Source organism: Moschus berezovskii, chromosome 26 (assembly GCF_049115385.1).
Source record: "Moschus berezovskii isolate FMDL1 chromosome 26, NW_MosBer_1.0, whole genome shotgun sequence".
Classification (NCBI taxonomy): Eukaryota; Metazoa; Chordata; class Mammalia; order Artiodactyla; family Moschidae; genus Moschus; species Moschus berezovskii.
This window is the reverse complement of record NC_142485.1, coordinates 11,045,550-11,057,977: the sequence shown is the minus strand read 5'-3', so window position 1 is coordinate 11,057,977 and position 12,428 is coordinate 11,045,550. Positions and strand designations below refer to the sequence as shown.

At 38.3% G+C, this 12,428-nt stretch overlaps 1 protein-coding gene across 1 annotated transcript in view; it reads left to right on the top strand.

Moving 5' to 3' along the window:
* ADAM32 (ADAM metallopeptidase domain 32) overlaps positions 1-12,428 on the top strand; it is a 158,086-nt gene that overhangs the window by 14,175 nt on the left and 131,483 nt on the right. Inside the window, exon 3 of the mRNA XM_055416290.2 lies at positions 11,022-11,083. Within this exon, the coding sequence (XP_055272265.2) occupies positions 11,022-11,083 (62 nt within the window). The remainder of the gene's footprint in view (positions 1-11,021; positions 11,084-12,428) is intronic.

The following is a 12,428-nucleotide window of genomic DNA, read 5'->3' as shown; positions in this document are numbered from 1 at the left end:
ATGACACTACCCTTATGGCAGAAAGTGAAGAGGAACTCAAAAGCCTCTTGATGAAAGTGAAAGAGGAGAGTGAAAAGGTTGGCTTGAAGCTCAACATTCAGAAAACAAAGATCATGGCATCTGGTCCCATCACTTCGTGGGAAATAGATGGAAAAACAGTGGAAACAGTGTCAGACTTTATCTTTTTGGGCTCCAAAATCACTGCGGATGCTGATTGCAGCCATGAAATTAAAAGACGCTTGCTCCTTGGAAGGAAAGTTATGACCAACCTTGATAGTATATTAAAAAGCAGAGACATTACTTTGCCAACCAAGGGCTGTCTAGTCAAGGCAATGGTTTTTCCCGTGGTCATGTATGGATGTGAGAGTTGGACTGTGAAGAAAGCTGATCACCGAAGAATTGATGCTTTTGAACTGTGGTGTTGGAGAAGACTCTTGAGAGTCCCTTGGACTGCAGGGAGATCCAACCAGTCCATTCTAGAGGAGATCAATCCTGGGTGTTCATTGGAAGGACTGATGCTAAAGCTGAAACTGCAATACTTTGGCCACCTCATGCGACAAGTTGACTCACTGGAAAAGACTCTGATGCTGGGAAAGGTTGGGGGCGGGAGGAGAAGGGGACGACAGAGAATGTGATGGCTGAATGGCATCACTGACTCTGTGGACATGAGTGTGAGTGAACTCCGGGAGTTGGTGATAGACGGGGAGGCCTGGCGTGCTGTGATTCATGGGGTCGCAGAGAGTCAGACATGACTGAGCGACTGAACTGAACTGAACTAAGACACTATCCAATTAGTCCATAGGTTTTATTAAACAGAAAGATAAATTCTCAATGTAGGTCACTGTAAATCCAGATGAATCTACTTTTTCAAGTCCCCCAATGCTTAAATAACTGCATGGTTTCTAGACCTTTACTTGAATATGTTTTGTGAATATGAAGTGATTTTTTTTCTGGCATCTTATAATTTTTTTTAAAAATTAGTTTTTATTAGAATATAGTTGTATTAAAATGTGTTAGTTCTGCTGCACAGCAAAGTAAATTGATTACATATGTGTCTTTTTTTTTTTAGATTCTATTCCCACATAGGTTATTGCATAGTATTGAGTAGAGTTCTCTGTACTATATATAGTAGGTTCTTACTAGTTACCTATTTTATATGTAGTAGTTTGTAAGTGTCAATCCCAATCACGCAGTTTAACTGTCTCCTTTTTCTCTTTGGTAACCATCAGTTTGTTTTCTGTATCTGTGACTCTGTTTTATAAATACGTTCATTTGTGCCAATTTTTTTTGAAGATTCTACATGTAAGCAATATCATATGATATTTGTCTCTCTCTGTCTGACTTACTTTACTCACTATGGCAATCTCTAGATCTATCCATGTTGCTGCAAATGGCCTTATTTTGTTTTTTTAATATGTGTGAGTGATACTCCATTGGAAATATGTACCACATCTTTATATCTTTATCCACTGATGGACATTTAGGTTGCTTTCATGTCCTGGCTATTGTAAATTATGGTGCAGTGAACATTGGGATGCATGTATCTTTTTGAATTATAGTTTTCTCCAGGTATATGCCTAGGAGTGGGATCACTGGATTATATGGTAGCTCTGGTTTTAGTTTTTAAATGAACTTCCATACTGTTCTCCATAGTGGCTGTACCAATTTATATTCCCACCAACAGTGTAGGGGAGGTTTCCCTTTTCTCCAATCCCTCTACCGAATTTATTGTTTGTAGATTTTTTTTGACTAACTTTATTATTTATTAGATTTTTTGATGATGGCCATTCTGACCAGTGTGACGAGATACCTCATTGTAGTTTTGATTTGCAATTCTGTAATAATTTGTGATGTTGACCATCTTTTTATGTTTCTCTTGGCCATCTATATGTCTTCTTTGGAGGAAGGTCTATTTAGATCTTTTATCCATTTTTTGATTGGGTTTGCTTGTTTGTTTTATTTAGAGCTCACAAACTATCTGTATAGTTTGGTGATTAATCCCTTGTTGGTCACTTTGTTTGCAAATATTTTCTCCCATCTTTTCATTTTATTTATGGTTTCTTTTGCTGTACCATAACTTTTAAGTTTAATTAGGTCCCATTTGTTTATTTTTGCTTTTATTTTCATTACTCTAGGAGATAAATCAAAAAGATGTTGCTTTGATTTATGTCAAAGAGTGTTTTATACATGTTTTCCTCTAAGACTTTTATAGTGTACAGCTTGTATTTATGTCTTTAATCCAGTTTGAGTATATTTTTCTGTATGGTGTTAGAGAATGTTCTAATTTCATCCTTTTATGTGTAGTTGTCCAGTTTTCCCACCACCACTTTTTGAAGAGACCGTCTTTTCTCCATTTATATTAGCTGCTTTGTCATAGATTAGATGAACATAAGTGTCTGGGTTTATCTTCAGACTTTGTATCCTGTTCTGTTGAAGATAAGTGAGTTTGGAATCATATGAGCGAGTTAACTGGAAAATCGTTTTCTGAAAGTGTTGAAATTGTTGTAACCCTTTGCAAATAACATTATGGTAGACTTATTTGGAAAGTCCCAGAAGGGACTGAATTTCTTAATTTTTGAAAGTCTGTTATTAAATATCAAAAAACATATTTGCTGGTGTTATTCAATAAGTTCTTGTTTGGTCTCCATTAATCAAATCCTTTACATTTTTAAAAGATCTAGCTAATTCTCTGTATGTAGTCTGTAAATAGAATGCATTTTATGCTAACTCCCACAGTGAAAGTACAGTAAGAGAAAGTATATCTGGTATACCAACATCTTAATAATTATTATGTTTTTGTTTTGAGAAAAATATTCACTTAAGAACTACATAGGGGGACTTGCAATCAGGTCCACTTTTAAAAGAGATAAAGATTCTGCCGCATCTTTGTTCAGTTATTACATTCAGATCCCTGAGAATTTTTTCTCACCCATGTAAATTTTATTATTATTATTATTAAAATTTATTTAATTGGAGGCTAATTACTTTACAATATTGTGTTGGGTTTTGCCACACATTAACATGAATCAGCCATGGGTGTACATGTGTCCCCATCCTGAACCCCCTCCCACCTGCCTCCCCATCCTATCACTCAGGGTCATCCAAGTGCACCAGCCCTGAGCACCTTGTCTCATGCATCGAACCTGGACTGGCGATCTGTTTCACATATGATAATGTACATGTTTCAATGCTATTCTCTCAAATCATTCCACCCTCGCCTTCTCCCACAGAGTCCAAAAGACTGTTCTATACATCTGTGTCTCTTTTGCTGTCTTGTATATAGGGTTATCATTACCATCTTTCTAAATTCCATATATATGTGTTAGTATACTGTATTGGTGTTTTTCTTTCTGGCTTACTTCACTCTGTATAATAGGCTCCAGTTTCATCCATCTCATTAGAACTGATTCAAATGTATTCTTTTTAATGGCTGAGTAATACTCCATTGTGTGTATGTACCACAGCTTTCGTATCCATTCGTCTGCTGATGGACATCTAGGTTGCTTCCATGTCCTGGCTATTGTAAACAGTGCTGCAATGAACATTGGGGTACACGTGTCTCTTTCAATTCTGGTTTCCTCGGTGTGTATGCCCAGGAGTGGGATTGCTGGGTCATATGGCAATTCTATTTCCAGTTTTTTAAGGAATCTCCGTGTTGTTCTCCATAGTGACTGTTCTAGTTTGCATTCCCACCAACAGTGTAAGAGGGTTCCCTTTCTCCACACCCTCTCCAGCATTTATTGTTTGTAGACTTTGGGATAGTAGCCATTCTGACTGGCGTGAGATGGTACCTCATTGTGGTTTTGATTTGCATTTCTCTGATAATGAGTGATGTTGGGCATCTTTTCATGTGTTTGTTAGCCGTCTGTATGTCTTCTTTGGAGAAATGTCTGTTTAGTTCTTTGGCCCATTTTTTGATTGGGTTATTTATTTTTCTGGAATTGAGCTGCAGGAGTTGCTTGTATATTTTTGAGATTAACTCTTTGTCAGTTGTTTCGTTTGCTATTATTTTCTCCTATTCTGAAGGCTGTCTTTTCACCTTGCTTATAGTTTCCTTTGCTGCGCAGAAGCTTTTAATTTTAATTAGGTCCCACTTGTTTATTTTTGCTTTTATTTCCAGTATTCTGGGAGGTGGGTCATGGAGGATCCTGCTGTGATTTATGTCGGAGAGTGTTTTGTCTATGTTCTCCTCTAGGAGTTTTATAGTTTCTGGTCTTACATTTAGATCTCTAATCCATTCTGAGTTTATTTTTGTGCATGGTGTTAGGGAGTGTTCTAGTTTCATTCTTTTACAAGTGGTTGACCAGTTTTCCCAGCACCACTTTTTAAAGAGACTGTCTTTTCTCTACTTTATATTCTTGCCTCCTTTGTCAAAGATGAGGTGTCCATAGGTGCGTGGAATTATCTCTGGGCTTTCTATTTTGTTCCATTGATCTATATTTCTGTCTTTATGCCAGTACCATACTGTCTTGATGATTGTGGCTTTGTAGTAGAGCCTGAAGTCCGGCAGGTTAATTCCTCCAGTTCCATTTTTCTTCCTCAAGATTGCTTTGGCTATTCGAGGTTTTTTGTATTTCCATATAAATTGTGAGATTATTTGTTCTAGTTCTGTGAAAAATATCGTTGGTAGCTTGATAGGGATTGCATTGAATGTATAAATTACTTTGGGTAGTATACTCATTTTTACAATATTTATTCTTCCAATCCATGAACATGGTATATTTCTCCATCTATTAGTGTCCTCTTTGATTGCTTTCAGTAGTGTTTTATAGTTTTCTATGTACAAGTCTTTTGTTTCCTTAGGTAGATATATTCCTAAGTATTTAATTCTTTTCGTTGCAACGGTGAATGGAATAGTTTCCTTAATTTCTCTTTCTATTTTCTCATTATTAGTGTATAGGAATGCAAGGGATTTCTGTGTGTTGATTTTATATCCTGCAACGTTACTGTAATCATTGATTAGCTCTAGTAGTTTTCTGGTAGAGTCTCTAGGGTTTTCTGTGTAGAGGATCATGTCACCAGCGAACAGTGAAAGTTTTCCTTCTTCTTTTCCAATTTGGATTCCTTTTATGTCTTTTTCTGCTCTGATTGCTGTGGCCAAAACTTCCAGAACTATGTTGAATAGTAGTGGTGAGAGTGGGCACCCTTGTCTTGTTCCTGACTTTAGGGGAAATGCTTTCAGTTTTTCACCATTGAGGATAATGTTTGCTGTGGGTTTGTGATATATAGCTTTTATTATGTTGAGGTATGTCCCTTCTATTCCCACTTTCTGGAGGGTTTTTATCATAAATGGATGTTGAATTTTGTCGAAGGCTTTCTCTGCAACTATTGAGATAATCATATGATTTTTATTTTTCAGTTTGTTAATGTGGTGTATTACGTTGATTGATTTGCGGATATTGAAGAATCCTTGCATTCCTGGGATAAAGCCCACTTGGTCATGATGTATGATCTTCTTAATATGTTGTTGGATTCTGATTGCTAGAATTTTGTTAAGGATTTTTGCATCTATGTTCATCAGTGATATTGGCCTGTAGTTTTCTTTTTTTGTGGGGTCTTTACCAGGTTTTGGGATTAGGGTGATGGTGGCCTCATAGAATGAGTTTGGAAGTTTCCCTTCCTCAGCAATTTTCTGGAAGAGTTTGAGTAGAATAGGTGTTAGCTCTTCTCTAAATTTTTGGTAGAATTCGGCTGTGAAGCCGTCTGGACCTGGGCTTTTGTTTGCTGGAAGATTCTTGATTTCAGCCTCTAGTTCCGTGCTTGTGATGGGTCTGTTCAGATTTTCTATTTCTTCCTGGTTCAGTTTTGGAAAGTTGTACTTTTCTAGGAATTTGTCCATTTCTTCCAGGTAATTCATTTTATTGCCGTATAATTGCTGATAGTATTCTCTAATAATCCTTTGTATTTCTGTGTTGTCGGTTGTGATCTCTCCATTTTCATTTCTAATTTTATTGATTTGGTTCTTCTCCCTTTGTTTCTTGATAAGTCTGGCTAGTGGTTTGTCAATTTTATTTACCTTCTCAAAGAACCAGCTTTTGGCTTTGTTGATTTTTGCTATGGTCTCTTTTGTTTCTTTTGCATTTATCTCTGCCCTAATTTTTACGATTTCTTTCCTTCTACTGACCCTGGGGTTCTTCATTTCTTCCTTTTCTAGTTGCTTTAGATGTAGAGTTAGGTTATTTAGTTGACTTTTTTCTTGTTTCTTGAGGTGTGCCTGTATTGCTATGAACTTCCCCCTTAGCACTGCTTTTACAGTGTCCCAGAGGTTTTGGGTTGTTGTGTTTTCATTTTCGTTCATTTCTATGCATATTTTGATTTCTCTTTTGATTTCTTCTATGATTTGTTCATTATTCAGCAGCGTGTTGTTCAGCCTCCATATGTTGGCATTTTTAATAGTTTTTCTCCCGTAATTGAGATCTAATCTTACTGCGTTGTGGTCAGAAAAGATGCATGGAATGATTTCAACTTTTTTGAATTTACCAAGGCTAGATTTATGGCCCTGGATGTGATCTATCCTGGAAAAGGTTCCGTGTGCACTTGAGAAAAGGGTGAAATTCATTGTTTTGGGGTGAAATGTCCTATAGATATCTGCTGCTGCTGCTGCTGCTGCTGCTGCGTCACTTCAGTCATGTCCGACTCTGTGTGACCCCATAGACAGAAGCCCACCAGGGTCCCCCGTCCCCGGGATTCTCCAGGCAAGAACACTGGAGTGGGTTGCCATTTCCTTCTCCAATGTGTGAAAGTGTAAAGAGAAAGTGAAGTCGCTCAGTCGTGTCCGACCCCTAGCGACCCCACGGACTGCAGCCAACGAGGCTCCTCCATCCATGGGATTTTCTAGGCAAGAGTACTGGAGTGGCTCGCCATTGCCTTCTCCCTATAGATATCTATTAGGTCTAATTGGTCTATTGTATCATTTAAAGTTTGTGTTTCCTGGTTAATTTTCTGTTTAGTTGATCTATCCATAGATGTAAGTGGGGTATTAAAATCTCCCACTATTATTGCATTATTGTTAATTTCCCCTTTCATACTTGTTAGTAATTGTCTTACATATTGCGGTGCTCCTATGTTGGGTGCATAAATATTTATAATTGTTATATCTTCTTCTTGGATAGATCCTTTGATCATTATGTAGTTTCCTTCTTTGTCTCTTTTCACAGCCTTTGTTTTAAAGTCTATTTTATCTGATATGAGTATTGCTACTCCTGCTTTCTTTTGGTCTCTATTTGCATGGAATATCTTTTTCCAGCCCTTTACTTTCAGTCTGTATGTGTCCCTAGTTTTGAGGTGGGTCACTTGCAGACAGCATATATGGGGGTCTTGTTTTTGTATCCATTCAGCCAGCCTTTGTCTTTTGGTTGGGGCATTCAACCCATTTACGTTTAAGGTAATTATTGATAAGTACGATCCCGTAGCCATTTTCTTTATTGCCTTGGGTTCGAGTTTATACACCCTTTCTGTGTTTCCTGTCTAGAGAAGATCCTTTAGCATTTGTTGGAGAGCTGGTTTGGTAATGCTGAATTCTCTCAGCTTTTGCTTGTCTGTAAAGCTTTTGATTTCTCCTTCATATTTGAATGAGATCCTTGCTGGGTACAGTAGTCTGGGCTGTAGGTTATTTTATTTCATCACTTTAAGTATGTCTTGCTATTCCCTCCTGGCCTGAAGAGTTTCTGTTGAAAGATCGGCTGTTATCCTTATGGGAATCCCCTTGTGTGTTATTTGCTGTTTTTCCCTTGCTGCTTATAATATTTGTTCTTTGTGTTTGATCTTTGTTAATTTGATTAATATGTGTCTTGGAGTATTTCGCCTTGAGTTTATCCTGTTGGGGACTCTCTGGGTTTCTTGGACTTGGGTGATTATTTCTTTCCCTATTTTAGGGAAGTTTTCAACTATTATCTCCTCAAGTATTCTCTCATGGTCTTTCTTTTTGTCTTCTTCTTCTGGGACTCCTATGATTCGAATGTTGGAGCATTTAACATTGTCCCAGAGGTCTCTAATATTGTTCTCATTTCTTTTAATTTGTTTTTCTTTTTTCCTCTCTGTTTCATTTATTTCTACAATTCTATCTTCTAGCTCGCTTATCCTGTCTTCTGCCTCTGTTATTCTACTGTTTGTTCCCTCCAGAGTGTTTCTGATCTCATCAATTGCATTATTCATTGTATATTGACTCTTTTTTATTTCCTGTAAGTCCTTCTTAAACCTTTCTTCCATCTTCTCAATCCTTTTCTCCAGGTTATTTATCTGTAACTCCATTTTGCTTTCAAGATTTTGAATCATTTTCACCACCAAAATTCGAAATTCTTTATCAGGTAGATTCCCTATATCTTCCTCTTTTGTTTGTGTTGGTGGGCATTTATCTTGTTCCTTTACTTGCTGGGTATTTCTCTGCCTCTTCATCTTGCTTATAATGCTTTGCTTGGGGTGGCCTTTCCCTCTTCTGGCCGTTTGTGGAGATCTCTTTATTATGTAGTTTCCTCTCTGTGTGTGGGGTTGGACAGGTGACTTGTCAAAATTCCCTGGTTATGGAAGCTTGTGTCGGTGTTCTGGTGGGTGAAGCTGGATTTGTTCTCTCTGGAGTGCAATGAAGTGTCCAGTAATGATTTATGAGATGTCAGTGGGTTTGGAGTGACTTTGGGCAGCCTGTATATTGAAGCTCCGGGCTAGTTTCCTGTGTTGCTGGAGAATTTGCGTGGTATGTCTTGCTCTGGCACTTGTTGACCCTTGGGTGGTGCTTGGTTTTAGTGTAGGTATGGAGACATTTGATGAGCTCCTATCGATTAATGTTCCCTGGAGTCAGGAGTTCTCTGGTGTTTTCAGAATTTGGCCTTAAGCCTCTTGCCTCTGGTTTTTGGTCTTATTCTTAGAGTAGCCTCTAGACATCTCTATCTGTCATTTCCAAGGTGGTTCTCTCTTTTTAGCTTCTGTTTGCTGGTCTCTTCAGTGTCTAATTTCCTCCCTGATACTAGGGGGTGGGTGGACACTTTTTAAGGCTCAGTTGTTCAGTCCTGTTCTGGGAAGGGAGGAACGCTGCAGTCGAATATCTCTGGCGTCTGTGGGGAGTGCTCGCAGCGTCTCGGCCACACTGGGTTTGCCCCCACTCACAGCACGTATGCTGTCCCAGTCTACACTGCACAGGCTCTAGGTTGCTCTGCCGGGAACTGTCTGAGGCCGGCGCCGGGTTGTATGCACTTCCCAGGTCTGAGCGGCTCAAGTTCAGGTTCTCGGGTACTCCACAAAGGCGCAGACTTGGTTGGGCCTGCGTTTTGTGCCTTCCCCGGTCCGAGCAGCTCAGGGGACCAGGTGTTTGGCGAGCACGGTCTCTGCGACTTATCGCCTCCCCAGTCCCCGCCACTCAGTTTTCTGGGTGTACAACTGGCGCACCTTCTCAGGGGGATATCGACCGGCCGAGCCCAAGAAGTCCTGATTAGCAACAAGCCTGTCTGCAGTTTGTATCAGATGCCTTTCTTGGGGCTGCGGTTGCCCGCTCTGGCTCTGGCTGCGCTCCCTGCCTGTCTCGGCGGGGGATGGGGGATGGGCCAGCCGCAGCCGGCTCGCTCTGCTCAGTCCTTTATTCTGTGAGCGGGGCTGGCCGAGTCACAGGTTAGAGCTTTCCGCCTTTTCGTGGGGAAGCTATCCCACAGTCTGCTTTGCTCTCCCCAGTTCTCTCAAATTGTTCTCGCGGCACTCAAGCCCAGTCCTCTCTCTAAGCAGTTCAGCCGGCTCCTCCCTGCCCAGCCCCCGCTTGCTAATGGCGTATGCAGGCGTCTGCGCTGCTTCTCTGCTGGGAGTTATTGTTTGGCGGGTAATCTGTGGGTTTTTAAAAAATCTTAAAAAAAAAAGAGGGTTATGTGGCCCTCTGAGCTTCCAAGGCTCTCCACAGATTCGCCAGTGAGAGTGTTTCCTGGTGTTTGGAAAGTTCTCTCTTTTTAAAGCCTCCCTTCCCGGGACGGAGCTCCGTCCTTACTTCTTTTGTCTCGCTTTTTATCTTTTATGTTTTTTCCTACCTCCTTTCGAAGACAATGGGCTGCTTTTCTGGGTGCCTGACGTCGTCTGCCAGCATTCAGAAGTTGTTTTGTGGACTTTACTCGCGTTCAAATGTTCTTTTGATGAATTTGTGGGGGAGAGAGTGGTCTCGCCGTCCTATTCCTCCGCCATCTTGTTCCTTCTCCCCTGGCCTTACTTAAAAAAAAAAACTTTTAAAATTTTGGCATGATTTTAGAGTTACAAAAATTGCAAAGATGCTACCTTGAATTCCCATATAAGTTCATTCAGTTTCCCCTAAAATTAATATCTTATATAACCATTTTTGACCATTTACTAGACCTTTTAACAACTTGCCTTATTGTTATTTTTAAAAAATTTGTATTGTCTTCTGTTTCTTATTTTCACTGATCCTATGTTCTGGTATTTATGTCTTTTTAGTTTTTACTGAATTTTCTTTTTAATGATATTCTAACTTGCTTTTCACGTTTTCTCTTTTTTTGAAAGATAAATTCTCATCTCTTAGATTCACTAACCAACTGATATTGCAACTCACTGCCACGTTTTAACTTGAGAATAGTAGAGCTGGAGTAAAAATTTATGCCAAATTTTGTTTAAGAATCTTCTGCTTAAAAATATAGGAAATAGGGCATACATTTCAGGAAAATGGTTAAAGTAAATGGCTTTTGTCCTTAGTGGAGTAAGTTAAGCTTCACTGAAATAGAGTACCTTAATATCCCAGTGATGCAATTGAATAGATATTATGACATGGCACATAGTCTCTTCTTTTAAAAGAGTTTAAAATTCAGTTACATATAGGTTTCTAGTGCTTTGTGGCTCCTTATATTGGACTAATTTTGTGGAAATAGTAAGAATAGATTGTGTAATAAATGTTAAAATTTTTGATATATTATTGCAGATTTTAAATCACACATAGTCTGAGACTTTTAAGGCATTATTTGGAAGGTTTAGTCAATATAAAATTGTTGTTTTACCTCTTCTGTTACATTTGTCTTTACTCTCAGTTTTTCTGGATTCTCTAGGAACAGGTATCCTATAGTATTTCAATAGATGAGAAACCGTATACTGTGCACCTTAAGCAAAGGTAACTTTTTATTTTTAGACTTAATTTTACTTATATGAATTCATTTGCTTATGATAAAAATAGAATATTAAAAGTAATGTACTTATTAAAATGTTTAGTTGTCTCTAATGAACAAATGCTTCCTGTGAATTAATTTTTTGGTCCTAATCCCTCAAGTAGTCTTTAGTGAATAGGGAGGCTAGGAACAGGGAGAATAAGGATTCATCTGAAGATTAATCTGTATGATCTTAAGTTAGGAGAGCCAGCAGGATCTATATAATCAGGGCAGGATATAATAAGAAAGAACTAAGTCTGTAACTGTATCACTTAGGGTTTGATCAGGGAGGCACGCTAACCACCAAGAATTTGAAATAAGGGATTTAGTATAGAAATTAGATCATACACTACTGTGGGAGCTGGTGAATAGTTTATGGAAAAAAGTAACAGCTACATACCATCCCTAAGAGTATTGTGAAAATAATTTAAATAATTTTATATAGGGTTTAGTTCTTTGATGGAAAACCAGTTGAGAAATGCTGGCTTAGAAGCAATTTGTAACTTTCAAGAGGTTGATTTCAGTTAAATTTTGGGTGTAGAACTAGACTATGTATGGTATTAAGGAGAGCTGAACTGTGAGAAACTGAAAGTTTTAGGTGAAAATGACTTTTCCAGAAATTTTTGGCAGAGAAAAAAGAAAAGAAAGAATGAAATATTTTGGCTGACAGGAAGTTTCTTAAAGAGAGAAATATAAACAATGATTCATTGTGTTATTAGATGCCAAAGAATGGCATTGACTAAAAGAAGAGTTAACCTATTCCTTTAGACAGAAGGGAAGAATAGTAAATGACAACTCAAAGAGCTTTTCAAGCGCATAAGGGAGAATGCATATTGCATTTGAATATATTTTCAGAACTATAAGCAGTGGTAAGAAATAAAGGAATTGGAGCCTGGGAGATACTCTATTTTTGGAAATTACCTGCATAATAATTAGGATAGTATGACAGTTACGAAGCTATTGCAAAAGTTATATGAGATATAATAAGAAGCATAATTTTGAATGTGTAAGAGGTTTTTTTTTTTGAGATATAACTGAGGTGGCAGAAAAAAATTAGATATTGGGTGCAATGGTAGAGATTTGATGGGGCAGTGAAGGAAGAGGAAGAGGACAGCTCCGTGTCAGAGGAGATCCAGAAGTGTCCAGTGGCAGTAAGGCTGATTGATTGATTGGTTGAAGTATAGCTGTCTTACAATATCTTATTAGTTTCAGGTGTACAATGTAGTGACTATATATTTTTATAGATTACAAACTATATATAGTATTATAACTGGTAGTTCATATATCTTAATCCCTGTCACTTATATGTTA